Raw genomic sequence first — 26197 nt, 5'->3', positions numbered from 1 at the left:
CGAGTAGCTGGGATTACAGGCATGCGCCACCATGCCTGGCTACTTGGCCATCCATCTAATTTAAAATTCAATCACCACCTTGATATTGTTACGTCCCTTTCAGGCTATGCTGTTTTGTGTGTATGGAGGGGGTGGGGGTGGGAGGTGAGGGGGTTGCTTGTTTTTCAAGACGGAGTCTTGCTCTGTCGCCTAGGCTGGAGTGCAGAGGCGCGATCTTGGCTCACGGCAACCTTGAACCTCCCGGGTTCAAGCAATTCTTTTGCCTCAGCCTCCCGGGTAGCTGGTATTACAGGTGCGTGCCACTACACCCGGCTAATTTTTGCATTTTTTGTAGAGACGGGGTTTCACCATGTTGGCCAGGCTGGTCTCGAACTCCTGGTTGCAGGTGATCTGTCCGCCTCGGCCTCCCAAAGTGCTGGGATTTACAGGCGTGAGCCACCGTGCCCCACCCAAACTATATTCTTTCTCCTATTACATTTCACTTAAAATATTTTACTTGTTTACTGTTTCTCTTCCATCTTTTAAAAGATAAGCTCCATTAGGGCAAGGATTTTTGTCTGTTCTGTTCCTCGAGGTGTCTCCAATGCCTAGAAGAGTGCCCGGCACACAAATATTTGCAAAATGAATGAAGTTGTACCTGCAAAGAGATTAGCAGTTACCTGGCACCTAGCGAGTGCTCAGTGAGAGGGAACCCAACGTTATTTTACATTAGTCTTCCTCTCAGGAATGGAGAGACGCCAACGGTTGGTTAAATCCGGTAAAGAACTAAATTGGTGTTACTCAAATCTTCCAACACTACAAATCCCAGAAAGCCTCGCGATGCCTTAATCCTTTCTTTCCCACAGTACCCCGCGCGGCGCAGGCGCTGTTACTCGGGGTGAGTCTGGAGCTGAAACTTACACCTCCCAGGAAGCTGAAACTACACCTCCCAGGAAGCTGGGCGGTCGATGGTTTGTTTCCAGCAGCAAAGTCCCAGGAAGGTGGGATCTAAAGCTGGTGGCCTACGGAGGAAGCTCTTAATTGGTCAGGATGCGAGACTGACGGCTGCATTAACTAATAGAAAAGAGATACTGCCTAAGGGGCCCGCCCACAGAAGGGAGGAGGCCACGGTACAAGCTGTACACCGCCGAAGGCGGAGGACCCATGGCCCATGAAGCTAATCTTTGAACTGTCTCCGCCCGCCTCCCGCCTTGATTTGCGATCCTAGGCCCTTTGGGGCTTGTCTGACGCAGCTAGCCAGATCCCGGACCCAAACCATGTTCCCCGTGAAGGTGAAAGTGGAGAAATCAGGTGAGGACCCCGACGTCGGGGGCCTGTTGGGAGCATCGGGTTGACAGTGTGGGAGTCCCGTACAAGGGAGTATTGCGGAAATGGGACTGCGCGACTTCTCCCTGCAGCCACCTGACAATCCCTGTATCAGGCAGGGAGCGTTGGCTGCCACCCTCACCCCCGCTGGGTCTGTGCTTGAAGTCGCCTTGAGATTGAATGATGGTGGCTCAGGCAGTGCGGTGCGTGGTAAGACATGGGGAATCCTGAGCCGGTAACTCTGAGAAGGGCCCTTTTCTTTCCTCTTTTTCATTTAACATTTTAAAATATTTAAGTAGAGATGGAGGATCGCCATGTTGCCCAGGCTGGTCTCGAACACTGGCCTCAAGCGATCCTCCCGTCTCAGCCTCCCAAAGTGTTGGGATTACGGGCGTGAGCCCCCGCGCCCGGCCGAGAAGTCCGCTTTTCTTGGCTCCCCCTCAGTTTCCCCATTTCTAGCAGTGGTCAGAGTCACACATCTTGCTGTGCGCCTGAAGTATAGGCACTGTTAATCCTCACAGTCACTGTATTCCAGTAATCCTAGGAAGTAGGAATTGTGGTCGATGGGGAAACTGAAGCTCAGAAAGAGGTCATTTTGGGTTGGGCCAGAGCTGACGGGATCCCAGGCCTGACATGGTGAGAGCAGTGGGAGCGGTGCAGAATTTAGACAGAAAGATAATAGTAAAATGATGTAAGATGTCAGACAGCAAAAGTGTTATCAAAACAAAGTGGGAGGCCTGGTGCCATGGCTGGTGCCTGTATTCCCATCACTTTGGGAGCCCAAGGCCTGCAGATCACTTGAGGTTAGGAGTTTGAGACCAGCCTGGCCAACATGGTGAAATGCTGTCTCTATTTAAAAAATGCCAAAAAAAGGATTTCAACGTGAATTTTTAAAAAAGAGCAAAAAAAAAAAAAAATTGCCAGGTGTGGTGGCATGAGCCTGTAGTCTCAGCTACTCAGGATGCTGAGGCAGGAGGATCGCTGGAGCCACGGAAGCGCAGGTTGTAGTGAACTGAGATTACACCATTGCACTCCCCCAGTGAGCTGAGATCACACCATTGCACTCCAGCCTGGGTAACAGAGTGAGACCCTGTCTCAAAAAAAAAAAAAAAAAAAGGAATAAAAGAAAAGTGAAAGAAAAGTGAAGGGAGTCTGACTACAAATGATGTTGAGGGAAGGTGTACACCTGTGAGTACCAGTCTGAGAAGTGCAGACTCCACCCCTGGGTGCTGTGGAGTCATGGAAGTTTCCAAGCAGGGGAAGATCAGGGTCAGGTTTGTTATTTTTCAGGAAGATTGCCCTGGCCACCTGTGGAGGGTGGATCAGAAGGGAAACTGAGGCAGGGAGCCCAGGGGGAGCAAAGGACAGGACCAGGATGGGTAGAGTAGGGAGGAGGTGGGTGGGAGAGGCACTCGGGAGGCTGAGTGGACAGGCCATGGGGTTGGTGGGCTGAGATAGGGGAGGGAGAGGGGTATCCATGGTGAGGTACAGGGAGGGACTTGGGGACAGTGAGGCCACCCTTGAGACAGAGGCTTCAGGCCCAAGTCGGGGGTTCAGGAGAGAAGCTGGGCCTGGGGAGAGTTGTGGGCGTGATCTCTACCCTCTGCATCCACCGAAGGCTTTGCTGCAATCTCAGCTGCCCCTTTCCCCACCCTCATGCTGTCTCTCCTCTGAGTTATGTCTGAATCCCCATGTCTCCTGGGCTTCTCAAGAAGTCCCAGGACTGGCCAGGCAATTTCCCAGGTGTCCCCTCCAGGTTCTGAGCACTGAAGCCAGGCTCCCACCAGTCAGAAGGGCAGAGCAAATACCCCTCAAAGGTAGGAGATCCTAACATCCAGTTGTGTGATGACGGGAGGTAGCCAAATGCTGACAGGGCAGGCAGGTGGGCCTAGATCTCATTTCCTGAGGGGAGAAAGAAAAGCCCAAACAGGATGTTTTAGGTGAAATCTCCCAATTTTTAAATATCAGCTCATTCAGATTTAATTCAGATTTAAAATTATACCACTGTTTGGCCAGGCACGGTGGTTCATGCCGTAATCCTGGCACTTTGGGAAGCAGAGGCAGGTGGATCACAAGGTCAGGAGTTGGAGACCAGCCTGATCAACATGGTGAAACCCCATCTCTACTAAAAATACAAAAATTAGCCAGGTGTAGTGGCACAAGCCTGTAATCTCAGCTACTCAGGAGGCTGAGACAGGAGAATCACTTGAATCCGGGAGGCAGAGGTTGCAGTGAGCCGAGATTGTGCCACTGCACTCCAGCCTGGGTGACAGAGCAAGACTCTGTCTTATAAAAAATAAATACATTAATTAATTAAACAAAATTATACCACTACCTCAACCAGATTTGTACTCAGGTTGAGCCTCTGCCTCGTAACTTCAGCTTTGAAACCAGCCAGCCTGGGTTCAAAGCATCAGCTCTGCAATTTCTTTGCTGTGTGCCTTTGAGCAAGTGGCCTGACATCTCTGTGCCTCAGTTTTTTTTTTTTTTTTTTTTTTTAAAGACAGGGTTTCACCATGTTCAAGACCAGGCTGGTCTTGAACTCCTGACCTCAGGTGATCCGCCTGCCTCCGCCTCCCAAAGTGCTGAGATTACAGGCGTGAGCCACCATGCCCGGCCGCCTCAGTTTTATCATCTATAAAATAGGAATAAAAATCATATCTATCTGAGCTGGCTCTGTGGCACATGCATATAGTCCCAGCTACTTGGGAGGCTAAGACAGGAGGATCACTTGAGCCCAGGAGTTCCAAACCAGTCTGGACAACATCATGAGATCTTGCCTTAAGAAAAAAAAAAATCACATCTACCTCTAAGGGTTATTGTGAGAATTCAGTGGGTTATTACGTGTGATACATAAGCCTATTTAAAGCTTGCCACTGAGCCAAGTGCGATGGCCCGCACCTGTAATCCCAGCACTTTGGGAAGCCAAGATAGCTCATTTGAGTCCAGGAGTTCAAGACCAGCCTGGTCAACATCCTGAGATTCCATCTCTATGCAATTTTTTTTTTGGTAATAAATTTATATTACATTAAAACAAAAAAAAATTTTTTTTGAGACGGAGTTTCGCTCTTGTTACCCAGGCTGGAGTGCAATGGCGCAATCTCAGCTCACTGCAACCTCCGCCTCCTGGGTTCAGGCAATTCTCCTGCCTCAGCCTCCTGAGTAGCTGGGATTACAGGCATATGCCACCATGCTCGGCTAATTTTGTTTTTAGTAGAAATGGGGTTTTTCCATTTTGGTCAGGCTGGTCTCGAACTGCTGACCTCAAGGTGATTCACCCACCTCATCCTCCCAAAGTGCTGGGATTACAGGCATGAGCCACTGTGCCTGGCCCTAAAACAAATTTTTTTTAAAACCCAAGGCTCCTAGGATAAGGTGATTGGCCTTACCTCCTGCCACAGAGTGATCATGCGTGACAGCTCTGGAACGCAGAGCTCTTGGCATCACTCCAGCCATCTCTGTCTGCTGCACCCTTTCAGGCTGCCTGGGCCTGGCTCTGAGATTGGCTGGGGCAGAGGACACGCATGCCCTTCCCTGGCCCAGTCAGCTGCCCCCCTAGCTGGGGCCTAGGAGCTGACTCCTGCTGGGTCCCCTCTTGCCTCAGAGCTGGAGATGGCCAAAGCCCGGAACCAACTGGACGCCGTCCTGCAGTGTCTGCTGGAGAAGAGTCATATGGACAGGTGGGCCAGCGTGGGGTCAAGGCCCAGGCACTCTGGCAGGTCAGGCCCTCTGATCCTGGGTGGATTGGGTGGGACTCCGGAGGCTGATTTGGGGAGGAAGGTACGTAATGGAGAGGCCGCTTGGTGCCTTCCTTCTCTGGGGCCCTGGAACCCTAGGCTGAGAGATCGCTTCTGCCTCTAGGGAGCGTCTGGATGAGGAAGCTGGGAAAACCCCTTCAGACACCCACAATAAGTGAGTTTTTCTGACTGGATGTGGAGCTGAGAGTTTGTGGTTGGTAACTTTTTCCCTTACCCAAGCCCTGACCACTCTGCCCAGTGCTTCCTCCATCTTGGTCCTGACCAGTTCACCTGTATGAAGACCCTTCGTCAGGAGAAGCTTAGGTCCCCTCTTGGTTGCAACCGAGACATCCATGGGTATGGGTGGGATAAAAGGCCCAAGGGGCAGGTGGGGTTCATGTGAGTATCTTAGGTTTGATACCAGTGTCCCCAGGGTACCCTCTGCAGGGTTTTGCACAAGCATTTGACTGAGGGTCAACTTTCTTTCCCTACAGGGACTGCTCCATTGCAGCCACTGGCAAAAGGTAAGGTGATAGGGTCCCAGCCAGCTGACCAGAGTCCCAGCCCCTACCCCAGTCCTGACACTCCCCCTCCCTACGCAGGCCTTCTGCCCGCTTCCCCCACCAGCGGAGGAAGAAGAGGAGGGAAATGGATGACGGGCTGGCTGAGGGAGGGCCGCAGCGATCCAGTGAGTCGGCAGTGGCCCTAGAGGGTAGGCAAGGAGCCGGGGGGCTATGCAAGGATGCTTACACAGCTCCCATCCCCACCCTCCCAGATACATACGTGATCAAGCTGTTCGACCGGAGTGTGGACTTGGCCCAGTTCAGTGAGAACACGCCACTCTACCCGATCTGCCGTGCCTGGATGCGAAACAGCCCCTCTGTGCGCGAGCGTGAATGCTCTCCCAGCTCACCCCTGCCCCCGCTGCCTGAGGATGAGGAGGTGGGATGGGTGGTGATCCCCAGCCCAGCAGCCTGATGCCAGGGCAATGGGTGGATAGGTTCAAAGGGTCCTTCCTCTCCATAAGCTAGTGGGGTAGATGGGCACAGGTCCCTCACATGAATGCTGGATCAGGCCAGGCACACAGATGTGCACCCTTAGCCTGGGGTGTGGATGGAGGTCCCTAGGGAAGACATACGTAGCCACCTGGCCTGGGGGACAGAGAACAGGGTTGCCCTGGGTAGTTAGATATGAATCTCCAAGGTCAGGGGTTCCCAAGAGCCGAGGGACTAGACAGGGGTCCTTAGTACCGACCTGTGGCCACCAGGCCTTGGGGAGCAGATGAGCTGGGCAGGAATGGATGGGGGTCTGTAAGCCATGTGGCCCAGGAGGGTAGACAAGGGTCCCCAGGACAGACATATTAGGACCCTTCACACTGTCAAGAGTGGACAGAGCTTCCTAGGTGGCACAGATGTGACCCCCTCGGCAGGATTTCCTGAGGCAGGCAGACATGACTCCCTGGGCTGACAGGTGTAGATGGGGTCTCTGGGCTGGATAGGAGAAGACAGGGGTCCCTGGGACAGGCAGACCTGACCCCCTCGCTGGTTGAGGTGTCTGCCCTTCAGACATGCCTCCTGTCTGAGTCACTTAGTGAGCCCCTCATGCCGTTTGATGCTGGAAAAGGTAGGAGGGATGAATGTGGATTCCCAGCCGTCTGCTCTGACTCTCTTGGGCCTGGCTTGGGGCCCTTGTGTCCCCAGGGTTCAGAAGTCACCAACAGCAAGAATCGTGATGTGTACAAGCTGCCGCCACCCACACCGCCTGGGCCACCCGGAGATGCCTGCAGATCCCGCATCCCATCTCCACTGCAACCTGAGTTGCAGGGCACCCCTGATGACGAGGTGAGTGCACCAGGCTGGCTCAAGGTTGTGGGGTACATGTGGTGGGGCTCAGACCTGACCACTCAGCCTGGCCTCTCTGTCCACACAGCCCTCCGAGCCCGAGCCCTCGCCCTCCACACTCATCTATCGCAACATGCAGCGCTGGAAACGCATCCGCCAGAGGTGAGTGTCCCCCAGCCTGCTTGCGCCTCCTAGGGCCTCTTGCAACTGCTGAGTCGTCCCTCTGCCTCCCCAGGTGGAAGGAGGCCTCTCATCGGAACCAGCTTCGTTACTCAGAAAGCATGAAGATCCTACGGGAGATGTATGAGCGACAGTGATGTTCCCCACCCAGTGATGTTCACCCCACCCCAGTAAATGTCTCCCAACTCCACACTGGTGTCTCCGGTTCATCCTTCCTGGCCCAGACACAAAGTAGTTGGCAGAGCTCCAACAAATTTATTGGGAGAGTGAGCCTGGGAAAGTGACAGAGTGGTGGCAGGGAGAAAGGCTGTGGGGAATCAGAGGGGGTGCTCGGTTGGGTCTTGAAGAAGAGGAGGGTTTTCGTGTTGGAGACTTGGGGATCAAGACAAAGGGATGGGGTAAGGGGTCTAGTCAGAGTTGGGGAGGGGACCTAGGACATCTGTGCAGAGTCTGGGAAGGTTGGGGCAGGAGAGTCTGTACAATTTGGGGTTGGGTGTTCTGGTTGGCCTGGGATAGGTGTCCAAGATGGGGCAGTCAGAAAAGAGTTCCAGAGCCTAGTGAGGCTGGCTGGAGTTTTATGGCAGAAAATGGGCTGGAGGGGCCAGTTGTGGATTATCTGGTTGCCGCAGAAGGATTGGGTCTTGGGAACCAGGCCCGGATGATCTGGAGTGGGAGGTCTGTGCAGTCCGGGACATTTGTGGCGTGGAGGGATTATGCCTGACTGTCCTGGGGTTGGGGGAGGGCTGTCTACACAATAATTTGGTGTCAAAGCAGGGAAGGGATGGAAATGTGGTACCCGGATATCTTTGCCGAGTACTCAGAAGGAAGTAGAGCAGCGGTTTGAAGTGGGGCTATATGCCAAGAAAGTGGGTTGAGGGTTAGGGGAGGGCTGGTAGGGTCTGGAAGCCAGGGAGGTGTCGGTGTGAAGTCTGAAAGCTGGAGAGGGTGTGACAGTGAGGGTGTCAGAGGAAGGGGCTAGGTTATCAGGGCAGTGTCTAGGGTGGAGGTCAGGGCAGTGTCTAGGGTGGAGGTCAGGGCAGAATCCAGGAGTGGCTGAGAGGACAGTCCTGGGCGCGATCAGGACATCTGGCTGGGCGGAGTCAGATCAGCTTTAAAAGAGGGAGCCCGGGGTGCGGGCGTGGCCCCGCCCTCTACTTGGCGGCGGCTGGTGGTGGTAGTGGGGCCTGGGCCGACGCTGGTGCGGCCTGGATGGACAGGACGCCCTCGGGGGACAGTGCGGACGTCACAGCAGCCGGATCCACGCCAGGCGGCAGGCGGTAGCGGCGGTGGAACTCGCGCGAGACGAATCCGTGCTCATCCTGGAGGGGAGGGAGGCTTGAGCGGCCCCGCCCCTCCGGCCCGGCGGCGCGCGTGCCCGATCTAGCCCCGCCCCCGCCGCGGCTCACCGGGCGCTCCTCGTGGCGCGCGTGCACCTCCACGTGTTCGCCCACCACCTTGACAGCGATTTCCTCCGGCGAGAAGTGCTTCACATCTAGCAGCACCGAGAAATGTCCGGGGTCCGTCGGCACCTGCGCGCAGGGAGCGCGGGTGGGACTGTCATCAGGCCATGCCAGGCTCGCGGGACCCACCCAGGGAAACCCCACCCCCATCGGTTCCGTGCTGCAGCTCACTCTGGCCTCCCGAGCTTAGCAATCTGCTCTCCTACTGGGAATCACCCAGGACCTCTTCACCCCGAATAACGGGGATTAGCCCCCCTCCTGTAATATCTGGGATTGCGCTCTCCCCCGCAGTGATGAGGCTCCCTTCCCCTGCAAGATCAGGAACCTCCGCCCTCCCCCGGTGTCAGGGAATCCGAAATCACCATGCATCCCAGGGCACTGATTCCCCAGCTCCCTCTTCAGAGCCTCAGGTCCCTTCTCCCCAGCCCCGACAAACTCCCCGAGATGCCCCTTCCTCCGTCTCCAGAATCCTCTGCCTGCTTTCCCACTAGGGTCAAGGGACTTCGGCAGCGACTGGTAGCCTTCTCCCACTTCATAGTGGCCAGGACCCCTTCCTCAAGTCTCAGGGCTTTCCCCTTCTCTTCTGGAGACATGGAACCACCGCATACAGTCTCTCAACTCTTCCCCAGACTAGTAACATTCCTTCCCCTCAGGCGACCTTTAACGCCTCCTTTTACCCAGATTTCCCGGGTCACCAGCCTCCTTCAGATTCAGCAAAATTCCCCTTAGAGCGACCCAGGCCTTTCACTCCCTGGGAAGCTAATGAGACCCCCCCCGATGCACATACACCTAAGAGCGACCGGGACCTCCCACCCGATGCAGTGAGCTGGCCTCCGAGATTCCCAGGAACTCCGGAAGCCCCTCGGAGCTGCCGGACTCCCCACCCTGCCCAAGGCCAAAGAACATTCTGTCACACGCCCCCACCCCAGGCTGACCCAGACGCCCCCCCCACGGCATTGCTCGAGTTCGCCCCTCCCCAGGCCTGGCACCTGGGCGACCGGCAGAGCCACGCTGGGTGCGCGCAGGTAGTAGGGGGCGAGCGTGGTGGGGCAGAGCGCAGCCAGTTCGGCCTCCAGCAGCCCCTCGCCGAAGCGCTGGTCAAAGAGACGTCCGGGCGCCGAAAGTCCGGGCAGTGGGGCCGAGGCGCGGCGCAGCCAAGACGGCTGCACAGGTACCGGGATCTCCATCCTGCTCCTCGCGTTGCAGTGCCCCTGCGTGCGCAGCCGCCGATTTATAGTGAGCCCTGTGCCGGCCCCTCGGAGGGCTGCCCAGGGACACTGGGACCGTGGCCAGACTCAGCCATTAGGAAAGCCTTATTTAGAAACCCAAACAATGACTTTGCCATTTATTAAGCGCCTGCTGAATGCCTGGCAAGGCTGTCAAGAAGGTGTCATGAAGATTCCCCAATTTCCAGGGGGGAAACTAAGGCTGAGGTGGGGGGGGCTGCCGGTGTGGGGAGCACAGCGCTGTCATTGGGGCCCAGGGCCCAAGAGGCCCATGGAAGAGTTTCCAGTCCCTTTAATCCACTGTCGCCGCCCTGGCAACTCTGAGGATGACGCAGATGGAGGTCTTAGGAGCAGATTCCTGGAGAATGCGGTAGCCTGGCCAGGATGTCAGGAGGACATAGAACAGGCCCTCCCTACTCTCATCCTCAGCCGGGCTTTGGGCCCAGTCTCCCAGCAGGCCGGGCCTAAATCTGTGCCTCTGACTCAGCCTCAGGTGCGCAGCGGCCAGGGGGCGCGAGCATGAACAGTTTAGGCTGGCCCCCCGGGGCCGCGCCCTGGGGCTCGAAATAGCTCATTTTGATCCTGCTACCTCGGCCAGGAGCCCAGACCTGGCAACTGATGCAACCAGCTGCTCCTGCAGCAAGAAGGAAGTGGTTAGATGACAATCGGGATGAACTGATTGGCCCAACTGATGGAAGAATGGCGGTCAGAGAGGGGGAAGAGTCCCCGCATTGTCCCTGCAACTGAAAGAACGGTAACTAGACCGGAATCGGGACAGGACTTCTGCAACAAGGTCTTAAAAAGCCGGACTCTTAGGTGAAGATACTTTAGATCACCTCTTAACTGCAAGCCCAGCCTCAAATCCTTCCCATTGGTGCACGGTCTTGCCAATTACTACTACACGCCGCAGATTCTCCAATCAAACGCGCTCTATCGGGCAGGCAGGCGTTCCAACCAATCGTGAGACACCTCCTTCCGGTTACTTTTATTTTCTCTCTTTCATTGGTGGCCTTGGAGGCCGCTCGCTTCCTGCGCGGGCACTAAGAGGGGCGGGCTGATAGGGCGTTGCTAAGCGACGGAGATGCGCACGGGGCCTGTTTGGTGACTGCGCAGAGCAGGAGGAAGTGCAGTAGGAGCCGCGGGATGGACCGCAGGTGAGGTCGATCCCTCTTAGCAGCACAGCCTGGGGGGCGGGCCAGGTAGGGTCTGGAGTCGCTAGGGCTCCAACGCACTGAAACTACAGCTCCCAACAGCCTTTGGACGTTCCAGCCGTAGCCTTCAGCATCCCGGGGATCCCTTAGAGTCTTAGGTTCCTCTTTAAGGGGCCCCAAGGGATTATTTCCTCTAAAGGTGTCCAAGGAGAGCTTGAGATCTGAATTTTTAAATTTTGAAATGGCCCCCAAACACGCCTGGGCGTTGTCTTTGAACTTTCTCTCGGAGGCGGAGCCCAGTGGATCCTGGGGCTTGTAGTCCATCTACCCTTCGCCTTCGTGTCCCCAGGAATTTATGGGAAATGCTCGGTGACAGAGTCCAGCCGCGGTTCTTAACCTGAGCTCCACCTCACAGTCACCTGGGACGCTGCGGAAAAGACCCGGAGGCTGAGCCCCCACTAACAGATATTCTGATTCTGTTGGTCTGGAATGGGAACCGCGCGTCTGTAACGTAGAAAAGCCCCTCCTAGACTGCATCCAGGGTTGGGAACCACCGGCTGCCAGTTCCTGAGTTGCTCCCTGTTAAGACTCCTCCAAGGGCCGTCTCCCAGGACTCACGCTTCCACTGTTGCTATCCTGAACGTGCAGCGGTGCTTCATGGGAATAACAGTCCCTCTCCTCCAGGAATCTATGGGAATTGTCTGGTTCTGCCCTCCTCTAGTGTTCCCCTCCCCAAGGCTGCAGCGAAACCACTTGCTGCCTGAACCCCACTTTCCTCTTGCAGCCTGCCAGTTTTCTCCATTCAAGAGAATCCCTTTGGAGGTGCGCCCTTGGGTAGAAGCCACTACTGGCCATCCCGGAGTCAGACCTCGTGTCCCAAGGTGAGGACACCCCTCAAAGAGTGCTGAGTGCCAGCCCAGTAGCAAGAGAATGACCTCTAGAGGGTAGGAAGACATGTGATGAGAGATTTAAGAGACAGGCCCTTCTCCCCTCCCTATGGCCCTGGCCTTGTCTGCCTCTCTACCACCTGGATTCCCTTCTGAGCCCCCATCACTCTAGGTCATTATCATTATTGGATGAGTTTCCTCCCCTCTGGACTGAGAATTCTTGTGTGTCTTGGCTTCCCTGTAGGGATGACCCATCAGACCTCACACTTTTTCTTCTTCTGCTCTTCTCCCATCTTAGACCCTGAGCCCATCCAGGTCTCAGAGATCCAGGCTCCCACAAGCTCCCAAGCCTCCAGCCACAAGTCCCAACTCCCCTGAGCTGTCTGAGGAGTCCTGGCCATCCAGTTCAGGGACCCCTTCCCCATCCAGCACCACTGAGGGACAGATGGGGGCCTCCCCATCACCCACCCTAATTGACAGTGGGGACTCCGTGGTGGCCAAGTAAGTACCAGCAGCCCTGGGGAAAAGGAGAGTTTGGGTTAGAGGGAGGGAGAAGACACACAGCAATAATCATCGTGGCCAGAGCTGTTTTCATGCAGCGCTTTTTTAGGACCAGGCACTTTATGTGTGTTATTTTTTTTATTTTTATTTTTTTGTTGTTTTTTTTTGTTTATTTCTTTGTGTGTGTTATTAAGAACTCTGGAACTAGACTGCCTGAGTTCAAATCCCAGCTCTGTCACTTACTCTCTGTATGATCTTGGCCTCAGTTTATTTATTTCTTTTTATTTATTTATTTAGAGACAGGGTCTCACTCTGTCACTCAGGCTAGAGGTCAGTGTTGCAATCACAGCTCACTATAACTTCAAGCTTCTGGGCTCACGTCATCCTCCCACCTCAGCTCCCTCAGTCTCTGAGGTTACAGGCGCATATCACCACACCCAGCAATCCTCCCACCTTGGCCTCCAAAAAGTGCTGTGATTACAGGCCGGACCTACCATGCCCTGCCTCTGTTTCTGTTTTTTTTTTTTTTTTTTTTTTTTCCTGAGACGGAGTTTCGCCCTTGTTACCCAGGCTGGAGTGCAATGGCGCCATCTCGGCTCACCGCAACCTCCGCCTCCTGGGTTCAGGCAATTCTCCTGCCTCAGCCTCCTGAGTAGCTGGGATTACAGGCACGCACCACCATGCCCAGCTAATTTTTTGTAGTTTTAGTAGAGACGGGGTTTCACCATGTTGACCAGGATGGTCTCGATCTCTTGACCTCATGATCCACCCGCCTCGGCCTCCCAAAGTGCTGGGATTACAGGCGTGAGCCACCGCGCCCGGCGCCTCTGTTTCTTTATCTCTAAATTGGTTTGTTTGTTTTTTTTTTGGACGGAGTTTCATTCTTGTTGTCCAGGCTGTAGTGCAGTGGTGTGATCTTGGCTCACTGTAACCTCTTCCTCCTGGGTTCAAGTGATTCTCCTGCCTCAACCTCCTGTGTAGCTGGGATTATAGGTACTCACCACCATGCCTGGCTAATTTTTTTGTAGTTTAGTAGAGATGGGGTTTCACCATGTTGGCCAGGCTGGTCTCGAGCTCCTGGCTTCAGGTGATCCACCCCCCTCAGCCTCCAGAAGTGCTGGAACTACAGGTGTGAGCCACTGTACCTGACCTAAATCGGGCATATGAATAGTATATATCTCCTAGGGCTGTTTTGAGCTTTCTTTTTTTTTTTTTTTTTTTTTTTTTTTTGAGATGAAATCTCTGTTAGCCAAGGCTGGAGTGTAATGGCAAGGTCTCAGCTCACTGCAACCTCTGCCTCCCAGGTTCAAGCAATTCTTCTGCCTCAGCCTCCTGAGTAGCTGGGATTATAGGTCCCCACCACCATGCCCAGCTCATTTTTTGTTTTTTAAATAGAGACCATGTTGGCCAGGCTGGTCTCAAACTCCTGATCTCCTTGGCCTCCCAAAGTATTGGGATTATAGGTGTGAGCAACCGTGCCCAGCCTGTTTCCAGCTTTCAGTGAGTTACTCTATGTAATGATCTCTAGCAATGCCCCTCACATGGTGAGCACTTAGATTTGTAGAATACAGGTTCAGGTGCTGTAATAAAGAGTCCCAAGTTAATTATGGCTGAAACAAGATAGCATTTATTCTTCCCTCATCTGCAGTCCAGGCAGAAGCCACCAGGGATGATGTGGCACCCGGTAGTTGTGTCAGGGACACAGGTTTCTTCTGTCTTGTTGCTGTCCTTTCCTTCCTGGTGCAAAATGGCTTTCAACCACATCAGCTTTCCAGAATCACATTTCATACCCTGTTTGTCAAGAGCCTAGTCACGTGGCAACAAGGCTATAAGGGTACTGGTAAATATAGTCCATAGAAGAGCGGCTGTGTGCCCAGCTAAACGTTACTCCTGGGCGGGCACAGTGGCTCATGCCTGTAATCCCAGCACTTTCGGAAGCCCAAGTGGGAGGATCACTTGAACCCAGGAGTTTCCAGACCAGCCTGGGCAACATGCCAAGACCTCGTTTCTACAAAAAATACAAAAATACCACTGTTCGGCCAGGCATGGTGGCGCACGCCTGGGAGACTGAAGTGGGTGGATCACCTGAGGTCAGGAGTTCGAAGCCAGCCTGATCAACATGGTGAAACTCCATCTCTACTGAATTAGCCAGGCGTGGTGTTACACACCTGTAATCCCAGCTACTTGGGAGGCTGAGGCAGGAGAATCGCTTGAACTCCAGAGGCAGAGGTTGCAGTGAGCCGAAATTGCACCATTGCATTCTAGCCTGGGCAACAAGAGCAAAAGTCCATCTCAAAAATAAATAAAACAAAAATTAGCCAAGTGTGGTGGAATACACCTGTGGTCCCAGCTACTCAGGAGGCTGAGGAGGGAGGATTTCTTGAGCCCAGGAGTTGGGGGCTGCAGTGAGCTATGATTGCACAACTGCCCTCCAGCCTGGGTGACAGAGCAAGACCCTATTTCAAAAACAGTTATGTGACTGTAAAAGAAAGAAAAGCTGATATTAAGGGATAGCTACCAGGCTTTGCCATGGTGCTTGGTAAATGGTGGCTGCCAAGATTATTATTTTTTTCTTTTTTTAAGATGGAGTCTTGCTGTGTCACCAGGCTGGAGTACAGTGGCCCGATCTCGGCTCACTGCAACCTCCGCCTCCCAGGTTCAAGCGATTTCCTGCCTCAGCCTCCCAAGGAGCTGGGACTACAGGCGTGTACCACCATGCTCAGCTAATTTTTGTATTTTTAGTAGTGACAGGGTTTCACCATGTTGGCCAGGATGGTCTCAATCTCTTCACCTCGTGATCCACCCGCCTCAGCCTCCCAAAGTGCATAAGCCACTGTGTCTGGCCCAATGATTATTATTATTTGGCTCTCCTCACTCCACTCACCTCGTATCCTCTGATGTTCACAGGTATATAAACAGGTTCCGCCAGGCTCAGCCCACCAGCCGAGAGGAGCGCCAGCCTGCAGGTCCGACCACAGCTGCGGTGGTGCTGCGGCCTGACTCTCCAGACTCCAGCAGTCAAAATGCAGCAGGTACCTCCTTCAGTGCCATCCACCGCCCCCACCCCTAAACCTTTGCGGGTCAGTGCCCCCAGCAGTCACTCCTCCTGGCCCTCATACCTCAACTGGGGCTTCTCAGCAGGAGCCAACAAACCAGAAAGAAGACCCCATACAGCTGTCCCTACTGCGGTCAAGGTGACCAGTGCATCCCAGGCTGTGGCTCCCCTTCAGGAAATAAAGCAGGTGACATCACCATTCACTCCCTCCCTGGTGTGCCTGAACTGACAGCACCAGCCCTGGGATAGAATTAGAAGATCAGGAGCAGTGGCTCACACCTGTAATCCCAGCACTTTGGGAGGCCAAGGTGGGAGGATTGCTTGAGGCCAGTTCAAGACCAGCTTGGGCAACGTGGTGAGATCCTGCCTCCACTAAAAAAAAAAAGGCCGGGCACGGTGGCTCATGCCTGTAAACACTTTGGGAGGCTGAGGCGGGCCAATTATGATGTCAGGAGTTCAAGACCAGCCTGGCCAACATTGTGAAACCCCGTCTTTACTAAAGATACAGAAAATGAGCCAGGCACGGTGGCCGCTTGAACCTAGGAGGCGGAGGTTGCAGTGAGCTGAGAACGCGCTATTGCGCTCCAGCTCGGGCGACAGGGTGAGACTCTGCCTCAAAAAAAAAAAAAAAAAAAAATTAGAGCTGATCCCCATTTCAAGGAAGCTAAAACAGAAAAGGAGGATTTGCTGGCTAATGTAATTGAGAAATCCAAAAGTAGATGTTTCCAGAAATGCCTGGATCCAGGTGTTTGAATAACGTTGGGAGAGATCCAATTCTCTCTGGGCTCCATGCTCTTTTTTTTTTTTTAACTTAGAGACGGAGTCTTGCTCTGTTACTCAGGCTGGAGTGCAGTGGCACCATCTCGGCTCACTACAACCTCCACCTCCTGGGTTCAAGCAATTCTCCTGCCTCAGCTTCCCCAGTAGCTGGTACTACAGGCGCATGCCACCACACCCGGCTAACTTTTTGTATTTTTTTAGTAGAGATGGGGTTTTACTGTATTGCATAGGCTGCTCCCAAACTCCTGAGCTCAGGCAATCTGCCCACCTTGGCCTCCCAAAGTGCTGGGATTACAGGTGTGAGCCTCTGCGCCTGGCCTTTTTTTTTTTTTTTTTAATTATTAGACAAGGTCTTACTCTGTCACCCAGGCTGGAGTGCAGTGGCACAATCATGGCTCACTGCAGCCTTAAATTCTTTGCAGCCTTCACCTCCTGTGTATCTGGGACTACAGGCATGTACCACCGTGCCCAGCTAATTTTTTGTTTTTTTTGTAGAGATGGGGTCTTACTTTGTTGTCCAGGCTGGTCTCAAATTCCTGGACTCAAGCAATTCTCCTGGCTCAGCCTCCTAAAGTGCTGGGATTGCAGGCATGAGCCCTGGCACCCACACCTCTGTGCTCCTCTCTTGGGCTCAGTCCTAGGTGGGCTTTCTCCTCACAGTAGCCAGGGTGGCCCTCGGGTCTCTAGGCACCCATGGTCCTAGCTCAGTGACTCCACTGGAAAGTGAGGGCTTTTCTGATTGCTCCATCCAAAGTCCCAGGGCTCACTGCGATTCACTCATCCTTGAGCCAACCACTGTGAACCAGAAGACAGAATGCTCTGATGAATCAGCTCTGATCTAGAAGGTGGGATCCATCCTACTCCAACTGTGATTTGTCCATGAAAGATACTGATCCACCAGGCGCAGTGTCTCATGCCTGTAATCCCAGTACTTTGAGAGGCCAAGGCAGGCGGATCATATGAGGCCGGGAGTTTGAGACCAGCCTGGCCAACATGGAGAAACCCTGTCTCTACCAAAAATACAAAATTAGCCAGGTATGGTGGTGCATGCCTGTAATCCCAGCTACTCGGGAGGCTGAGGCAGGAGAAACCCTTGAACCTGGGAGGCAGAGGTTGCAGTGAGCTGAGATCCCACTGTTGCAGTCCAGCCTGGGCAACAAGAGCAAAACTCTGCGTCTCAATTAAAAAAAAAAAAAAAAAAAAGGTGTTGATCCAAAGGGGAGAACTGGGTCTCTCCTCCCTGAGGAGGAGGAGCAGATTCTAAGCCGGCACATGAGGTTACCAAGGGCGGTACATCTGCACTCCAGGCCCTCTGTTTAAAACCCCTTTCCCAGCAGCCTTTGGGTGGGGGCTGGCCTCTGACCCTCTCACCCTGCAGAACCTCAACACATGGAACTCATCCCTGCTGGACCTGGAGACGCTGAGCCTACAGAGCAAAGCTGCCAGGCTGCTCAAACGCAGGTGCCTGCACCCCGCCACCAGCACCCTTCCCACCCTTCCCACTGCAGCTCCACCTGGCCCAGGTCTTGAGACCTCCATTGCCTCACTCCTGCCTTCTCCTTGCAGCAAAGCCTCCATCTCCTCCTCCTCCTCCCTCAGCCCCAGAGATGCCAGCATTTCCTCATTCCCCACCAGCTCCTACGAACTCTCTCCCTTCTCAGAGACCTTCATCCCTGACTCAAGCAAGGGCCCTGGCCCCAGGGCACCTGGTAAGGGCTGGGAAGCAAGGGCTGAGGGAAGCCTGGGTGCAAATCCCAGCTCTGCCACTGACCATCTGTGGGACTATGGGGCTCTCTGGGCCTTGTTTCTCCAGCTGTGAAACAGGGATAATAAGGCCGGGTGCAGTGGCTCACGCCTGTAATCTCAGCACTTTGGGAGGCCGAGGTAGGTGGATCACCTGAGGTCAGGAGTTCGAGACCAGCCTGGCCAACATGGGGAAACCCCGTCTCTACTAAAAGAATAACAAGTAGCTGGGCATGGTGGCAGGCAAATGTAATTCCAGCAATTTGGGAGGCTGAGGCAGGAGAATCACTTGAACCCAGGAGGCAGAGGTTACAGTGAGCTGAGATCTCGCCACTGCACTTCAGCCTGGGTGACAGAGCAAGAGTCCATCTCAAAAAAAAAGTGGTGCCATCAGAGTCCAATTCCTGGGCTCAAGCGATCCTCCCACCTCAGCCTCCCAAGTAGCTGGGACTACAGGTATGCACCTCTATGCCTAGCTAATTGTTTTAATTTTTTTATTTGTTGAGATAGGGTCTCACTATGTTGCCCAGGCTGATCTGGAACTCCTGGGCTCAAACGATCCCCCAGCCTTGGCTCCCCAAAGCACTGGGATTACAAGAATGAGCCATTCATTAGGCCCAGCTGGTTGCAGTTTTGAATAGGGAAGCCCGGGAAGGTGCCCAAGATCTGAGGATGTGAGAGAATCCACCATGTGATACATGAAGGAAGAGTGTTCCAGGCAGAGGGAGCCACAGGTGTAAAAGGCAAAGCCTTTGCCTTTCACCAGGAGAGAGGTGCAGCCACGGGAGGGTTCTTAAGCATTGAGGGGCCTGATCCAACTCAAGTATTCACAGGCTCCCTCTGGCTGAGAGTAGGGAACAGATTCAGAGGAGAGGAGAGAGACCAGGGAGGCTGCTTGAGAGTCCAGGTGGAGTGAGTGGGGCTGGAGCAGGGCAAGGGCTATAGGGGGTGGTGAAGTGGGTGGATTCGGGGAGTATGTCGTCTGCTCACTGCTGTAACTCCAGCGTCCAGAACAGCTCAATAAATATTTGTTGAATGAGATCAGGCACTGTGGCTCACACCTGTAATCCCAGCACTTTGGGAGGCCCAGGTGGAACGAAGGCTTGAGCCCAGGAGTTTGAGACCAGCTTGGGCAACAAAGCAAGACCCTTTCTCTACAAAAAACGTAAAAATTACTCCTGTGTGGTGGCGCATGCCTGTAGTCCCAGCTACTCAGTAGGTTAAGGCAGGAGAATCACCTGAGCCCAGGAGGTTGAGCTGGGTGACAGAATAAGACCATATATATATATATATACATAATGAAGAAAGACTTGAACGATGACAGGTGGAGAAACCCAGGAGCGCTCACTCCCCAGACTTTGACCCCTTCCCCTCTTCCCACTCTAGAGTGGAGCTTGGACAGTATCTGGAGAGCCTGTCTGAGTAACCCCTGCACATTCGGTGGGCATGTGTGCAGGCTGTCACAGGGCTGCTGATCTCCCTGGCCCCTGCCTCACCGTCTCCTCTCTACCTCCCTTCCCCTACAGCATCCCCAGCACCAGCCCAGGCACAGACCCCCACCCCTGCTCCAGCCCCAGCCTCCTCCCGAGCACCCCTTCGGCCAGAGGATGACATTCTGTACCAGTGGCGGCAGCGGCGGAAGCTTGAACAGGCTCGGGGAAGCAAGGGTGGTGGAGCCTGGGTGCTGCCTGGGACCCCTGCCCTCCAGACTCTGGTGAGTCGGGGGAAGGAGGAGCCTGGGGGGAGCTGGAGGAGAGGCTGGGTCTGAGGGGAACGAAGGACCCTTGGCCGTCTCTCCATCTCGGATCTCTCTTCCTATCTGTCCACAGACCTGTCCTGCTCCAGCGGAGACCCTTGGTTCTCTGGGAAACCAGCCTAACCACATCCCACCGTGGAGCAGTGTGGTGCAGCCTGGTCCACCTGAGGTCTTCTATGTGGAGAGGCCTCCCTTTCCCTCTGTGTCCTCTCCACATATCTTTTGGGCCCCTAGCCCCCATGGGTTCTGGGCCCCACAATCTGGGCCTTGGGTATCCCTCGGGGCTGTTCCTCCCATGCATCTGGCCTCCACCCTAGTGCCTCTGGCCTCCACCCTCCAATCCCCAGCCTCCACCCCGGCTCCTCTGGTCTCTACCCCAGCACCTCCAACCTCCACCCTCACACCCCCAGCCGTCCCCCAAGGCTTTCCCATCCCTGAGCCAAGCAGCTCCGCCCAACCTAAAAGCCTGGGGCCCAAGTCTAGGAGGAGCAGAGCCCTTCCCCAGGAGGCTGCCAAGCCGGTCACTGAAGCTGGCCAGGGGCCTGGCCCTCAGCTCAGGGGTGTCCTGGGCCAGGTAGTGGCAGCTCGGCTGTTCCCTGACAGCCTGGAGGACCCGCCTCCTCACCTCAAGGCCCCACTTCCACCCGAGGCTGGATCTCCGAAAGTCAAGACCACACAACCCCAAACCAAGGTCACTCCCCCTCCATCAGAATCCCAGCGTCGGGCTGAGGCCATGCCACCCGCAGCAGGGTCAGTGACCTGGAAGGCCGAAGCCACTCCTTCCCTTGGAGCATGCCCACAGGCCGAGGTCCCACCCACTGCAGCAGAGCTGACATCCACAGTCAAGGCCACGCTGCCAGCCTTCCAGGCTGGGTCTCCGGAGGCCCTGGCCCAGCCCCCGCCTGCTGCTCACCATCCCCCCTCGGAGGCCCTGCTCGCCCAGGCAGCCCGGCTGCTGGAGGCTGCAGAAGGTGATGCCCACGCCCTCCGGGATGTTAGTGGTGGGCCAACCTGTGAAGTGGCCGGCCCCCTTGAGCTCATTCTTCTCCCTGCGACCGCCCCCTCAGACTCTGATGGCAGCGAGTTCCAGGACGATCCTGTGCTCCAGGTGCTAAGAGCACAGAGGGCAGAGCTGAGCCGGCAGAAAAGGTGACCGACCCGACCCTCCCTCCCCAGAGTCTATGACACTGGGCCCCTGAGTCCTCCGAGACCCAGTTAGGCGCCCACCCTTCCTCATCCCCTGTCCCAGCACTCCATCCACAGCCCCAGATCCTAAGCCCGAGCACCTACTCCAGTCTCTGCTCTCCCGGCTTTTCTCCAGGGAAGCAGACGCCCTATTATCGTTCCTGTTGGACCAGGCCAAAGACCCGGGATCTTGGTGCCCTCCAGCCAGGTCACCCCCCAGATCCCCAGGGAGGCTGCTGCAAAGGGAAGGAGCTTCCCTGGATGCCAGACGACTTTGAATTGTACAGATTCTAGATTCTATTTTACCCAGTGAGGTCTTTTTTTGTTGTTGTTGTTACTGATTATCTGTGAGAAAGGGTTTGTTTTGGAAAGGCCAAGGGGTCGTACCAATTTAAGGAAATGCCCCCTGCCCTCTGCTGCCCTGTGGCTCTGTCCTCCCCCATCCCTACTCTCTTTCTTGACCACGGAAACAAGATCTCCCTTCTGGTTTTATCCTCCTTGGGGGAGAGGTTTCAGGCAAGACTTCGGGCAAGACTGGGACTCACCTTATCTGACTTCACTTAGGATTCCTGGCTCAAATGGGACCAAAGGACTGTCCTCTGGCGAAGAAGCTACTAGGGTCATCGGAGTGTTGGATGATGGTCAGTCCGCAGCCCACACCAGCTTGAGCAGCAGTAGTATCTACTGCAGCTCACCCCTCCCTCCTTGAAGCACTTTCTCTCTTACTTCCAGAACTTCCGTGCACCCCTCTGGTTGGGCCTCGTCACTGGCCCAGCGTGTCAACTTTGCCATGACCCAGAGCCACGGTGCTGACTTCTCATCTATACCCACCTGTAGATTCTCCTGCCTATTTTCATGACTCTAAACCCCATCTCCATTCTGATGGTCCCCAAATTTCTATCTGTAACCTAGAGCTGGCCATGGAATCTTGGGCTCCTACCTCATCACCATTTCTACCCAAGGGCTTGAAAGACATCTCCAATTCCATAGGTCCTAAATGGAGCCAGTCTTTCCCCCTAAGCATGGCCCTCCCAACTTACTTCAGCTCTGTCCTTTGCCATTAGAGTTGCCTTTGGCTTCTGTCTTTCCCTTCCACCCACAGTTAACCTGCAAATCCTGCCATCTCCAACTTTATCTTGTTTTATTTTGAGACAGTGTCACTCATGTTGCCCGGGCTGGAGTGCAGTGGCGCAATCTTGGCTCACTTCAATTTCCACTTCCCAGGTTCAAGCGAGTCTCCTGCCTCAGCCTTCTGAGTAGCTGGGATTACAGGCTCCCACCATGCCTGGCTGATTTTTTTTTTTTTTTTTTTTTTTTTTTTTTTTTTTGAGAGGAAGTCTCGCTCTGTCACCCAGGCTGGAGTGCAGTGGCTCAATCTCAGCTTACTGCAACCTCCGCCTCCCAGGTTGAAGCGATTCTTCTGCCTCAGTCAAAAGGGAGAAGCAGTTGAATTCTGGATAGATTTTAAAGGTGGAGGCCAGGCATGGTGGCTCACACCTATAATCCCAGCACTTTGAAAGGCCGAGGCTGGTGGATCACCTGAGGTCAGGAGTTCGAGACCAGCCTGGCCAACATGGTGAAACCCCGTTTCTACTAAAAATACAAAACAAAAACAAATACTGGGCAGGGTGGCTCACGCCTGTAATCCCAGTACTTTGCGAGGCTGAAGTGGGCAGATTACTTGAGGTCAGGAGTTCAAGACCAGCCTGGCCAACATGGTAAAACCTTGTCTCTACTAAAAATACAAAAATTAGCTGGGCATGGTGGTGGGTGCCTGTAATCCCAGCTACTCAGGAGGCTGAGGCAGGAGAATCTCTTGAACTCAGGAGGCAGAGGTTGCGGTGAGCTGAGATTGCACCACTGCACTCCAGCCTAGGTGACAGAATGAGACTCCACCTAAAAAAAAAAAATTAAGTTTTCTCTCTCTCTCTCTCTCTTTCTCTCTCTTTGTCTGTCTCTGACACTTTAGAGGCCACGTTTAAAAAACTAGTTGCCATGCTGGGGAGAGGTTTGGGTTACACAGGTGTATGCACTTATCAAACTTAGTGAAGTGTGTGAATTTCATTGTATGTAAAGTTTACCTCAAAAGCAAATATTGAACTCCAGTTAAAGATAATGCCTGTAATCCCACTTCTTTGGGAGGCTGAGGCAGGAGGATCACTTAAGGACCACCCTGGGCAACACAGCAAGACCCCATCTCTACAAAAATAAATTAGTAAATAAATAGGTTTGGGGGCACATGATGTGTAGTCCCAGCTACTTGGGGTCGAGGCGGGGCATGCTGAGGTGAGAGGTTTACTTGAGCCCAGGAGTTAGGGCTGCATTGTACTGAGCTTAAGATTAGGCAACTGCACTCCAGGCTGAGCTATAGAACTACACCCTGTCTTTAAAAAAAAAAAAAAGTATGTACACTGAAATATTTAGGGAGCAATGTACCAATGTCTGCAATGTATGTTGAAATGTATCCAGAGATGAGTTGGGTTGATAGACAAATAGGGTAATAGGAAGGTGTGAGATAATGTAACTGTAGCAAAATGCTCATGGCAGAACCTAAGTAGTAGATAAGCGGGTGTCCACTGTAAAACTTTTCAACTTCGCTGTATGTTAGAAACGTTTCATAGTAAAATGACGGGGAATATATGACTGGGGTTGTTTGATATCTGCATTTACAAAACGGAGGGGTAAGATGGATTTCTAGTAACTTCTGTATGGCACAGACATGGTAGATATCTGTTTGTAACCTTTCTTTTTTTTTGGAGACAGAGTCTCTGTCACCCAGGCTGGAATGCAGTGGTGTGATCTCGGCTCACTGCAACATACGCCTCCCAGGTTCAAGTGATTCTCCTGCTTCAGCCTCCTGAGTAGCTGGGATTACAGGCACACGCCACCATCCCCAGCTAATTTTGTGTGTGTGTGTGTGTATTTTTAGTAGAGACAGTGTTTTACCACGTTGGTGAGGCTGGTCTCAAACTCCTGACCTTGTGATCCGCTTACCTCAGCCTCCCAAAGTGTTGGGATTACAGGTGTGAGCCACCACACCCGGCCTGTTTCCAACCTTTCTAAACAAACCATACATTTTTTTTTTTTTTTTTTCAAATATATCCATAGTCACCTTTATTCTGAATTAACCATTTATCAAGAGTGCACCTTTGGCGGGGGGGGGGGGGGGGGGGGGGGCGCGTGGTGGCTCACGTCTGTAATCTCAGCACCTTGGGAGGCTGAGGTGGGCAGATCACAAGGTCAGGAGATCGAGACCATCCTAGCCAACATGGTGAAACCCCGTCTCTACTCAAAATGCAAAAAGTAGTCAGGCATGGTGGCACACGCCTGTAATCCCAGCTACTGGGGAAGCTGAGGCAGGAGAATCACTTGAACCCAGGAGGTGAAGGTTACAGTGAGCCGAGATCATGCCACTGCACTCCAGCCTGGCAACCGAGCAAGACTCCGTCTCAAAAAAAAAAAAAAAAAAAGTGCACCTGAAAAGAGTAGAAAAAATAAAGGAGCACTACAGCCGTGGGTTGCTAAAGGAGCCTTGACCAAGGCTGCCAGCTAGTCCACGTAGTAGAACGCTGGCCCTTCATGCTCATCATAGCCAGCCAGGAGGAGGTTCACATGATATGGGGTCCGACTCCAAGGACAGCCAGGTTTGTGTGTGTGAAGTTAGTTGCTGCTGTGGGAGACAGTTCATACCCATTTCGCATCTTATAAAGTAGCACTTTTTTCTGAATATATTCTGCAAACTGTGAAAATATTACACAGGAGTAATATTTTCTCACTCATCTTAAACATCTTGTCATGATTGTCCTTCATCTGGACAATATTGCTGGCAGCCACCCGGTCGGAGGTGACAAGAGCATGGTCGGGGCCTTGGATACAGATGAGGTACTCCACAGTGGCAGGAGGCCAGGGGCTGCTGGTCAGACAGAGTGCGACACTCGCCAACTTCCTGGTCTCACCAGTGAGACATCACCTCTGAGTGAAGCTTGGTGGGCCACATGACTTACAAATGATACATTTAAATGAAAGCAGGGTGGTCACAGTGGCTCACACCTGTAATCTCAGCACTTTCAGAGGCTGAGGTGGGCAGGTCACTTGAGGTCAGGAGTTCGAGACCAGCCTGGGTAACATAGTGAAACTTTGTGTCTACTAAAAATACAAAAATTAGCTGGGCGTGGTGGTGGGTGCCTGTAGTCCCAGATACTCGAGAGGCTGAGGCACGAGGAGGATCGCTTGAACCCGGGAGGTGGAGGTTGCAGTGAGCCAAGATTGCTCCACTGCACTCCAGCCTGGGTGACAGAGTGAGATTCTGTCTCAAAAAAAAAAAGCAGTCATAGATTCCATGTCTTAATAAGAAGAGTGTCAGAGAATTTGCAAATTTTTAAAATCACTGCAGGACCCCATTCTCCATGATGTGATCATTACACATTGCATGCCTATATCAAAACATCTCATGTACCCCCACAATATATATTCCTAAATATACCTATTATGTACACTGAAAAATTAAAAAATAGAAAATCATTGCAGCGGTGGATGGGGAAACACTGCAGGCAGAGGGAAGATCATGTGGGAAATCCCTGTGATGGGAGTGAGGTCAGCAAATTCAGTATATAAGTAACTGCACATTCACGCCTCCAGCACTCCCTTTCCCCAGCCCCTGCTTAGTTATTCTCCAAAGAATGACTCATCTTCTTCTTTTTTTTTTTTCCCCATTTATTTATTTTATTGCATTTTAGGTTTTGGAGAATGACTCATCTTCTAATATTCCTTTTTTTTTTTTTTTTTTTTAGATGAAGCCTTGCTCTGTCACTGGAGTGCAGTGGCATGACTTTGGCCCACTGCAACCTCTGCTCCTGGGTTCAAGCGATTCACCTGCCTCAACCTCCCAAGTAGCTGGGACTACAGGCTCCTGCCACCATGCCAGGCTAATTTTTGTATTTTTAGTAGAGAAGGGGTTTTATCATGCTGACCGGGCTGGTATTGAACTCCTGACCTCAAGTGATCTGCCTGCCTCGGCCTCCCAAAGTGTTGGGATTACAGGCGTGAGCCACCATGCCTGGCCTGATATTCTACATTTTTTAATGTTAATTTTGTTCATTGTCTTCTTTCAGTAGCTTTTGAGCTCCACTGTGGGCAGGGCATGTTTTTTCCTGCTTTGGTGTATCTACAAATTGATCGGAGTTTGAGTGAGTGAATGAATGAATGAATGAACAGACCAAGACCCTCTGAGGTGAGAGTCTTGTGGAGGGCATGACCAAGAAGAGACCCTCTTGTGAAGGGCATTTTTGCAGTGTTATCTGAGCATGCTTAGTAATATTAGGATCCACTGGGATTGGCTTTATGGGGGCATAACCATGCTGTGGCATTTCTCCCTAAACCTTTTCTTAGGA

General features: G+C 53.2%; 3 protein-coding genes across 8 annotated transcripts; 2 read left to right on the top strand and 1 right to left on the bottom strand.

Annotated features, from left to right (window-relative positions):
- The first annotated feature begins 903 nt into the window (after positions 1-903).
- LIN37 (lin-37 DREAM MuvB core complex component) lies at positions 904-7255 on the top strand. Its single transcript, XM_032249533.1, has 9 exons — positions 904-1290; positions 4910-4985; positions 5167-5217; positions 5537-5566; positions 5645-5730; positions 5818-5984; positions 6743-6883; positions 6972-7045; positions 7119-7255. Exons 1-9 carry the CDS (start codon positions 1257-1259, stop codon positions 7198-7200), a joined length of 741 nt encoding a protein of 246 aa, XP_032105424.1. The 5' UTR covers positions 904-1256; the 3' UTR covers positions 7201-7255.
- Positions 7256-7301: 46 nt separating this feature from the next.
- On the bottom strand, positions 7302-9739 carry HSPB6 (heat shock protein family B (small) member 6). The gene is made up of 3 exons (XM_032249543.1): positions 9513-9739; positions 8470-8592; positions 7302-8382 (listed from the first exon to the last, which is right to left on the bottom strand). Exons 1-3 carry the CDS (start codon positions 9708-9710, stop codon positions 8215-8217), a joined length of 489 nt encoding a protein of 162 aa, XP_032105434.1. The 5' UTR covers positions 9711-9739; the 3' UTR covers positions 7302-8214.
- Positions 9740-10749: 1010 nt separating this feature from the next.
- Positions 10750-21544, top strand: PROSER3 (proline and serine rich 3). 6 transcript variants are annotated; one of them, XM_032249493.1, is made up of 12 exons: positions 10752-10903; positions 11685-11781; positions 12086-12288; positions 15196-15320; positions 15427-15530; positions 17502-17584; positions 17690-17832; positions 19393-19580; positions 19696-20313; positions 20425-20593; positions 20690-20771; positions 20944-21544. In XM_032249493.1, the coding sequence occupies exons 1-12, from the start codon at positions 10893-10895 to the stop codon at positions 21083-21085; spliced, it is 1965 nt and encodes a 654-aa protein (XP_032105384.1). In that variant the 5' UTR covers positions 10752-10892; the 3' UTR covers positions 21086-21544. The 6 variants fall into 6 exon arrangements, with proteins under 6 accessions (XP_032105387.1, XP_032105384.1, XP_032105386.1 ...); XM_032249490.1 differs by having other exon boundaries at positions 10754-10903; positions 19696-20593; XM_032249491.1 differs by having other exon boundaries at positions 10755-10903; positions 15430-15530; positions 19696-20593.
- The last annotated feature ends 4653 nt before the right edge of the window (positions 21545-26197 follow it).

Source organism: Sapajus apella, unplaced genomic scaffold, assembly GCF_009761245.1.
Source record: "Sapajus apella isolate SASKATOON/1434 unplaced genomic scaffold, GSC_monkey_1.0 scaffold68, whole genome shotgun sequence".
Classification (NCBI taxonomy): Eukaryota; Metazoa; Chordata; class Mammalia; order Primates; family Cebidae; genus Sapajus; species Sapajus apella.
The sequence above is the reverse complement of the archived record's forward strand: the minus strand, read 5'-3'. Positions and strand labels throughout refer to the sequence as shown.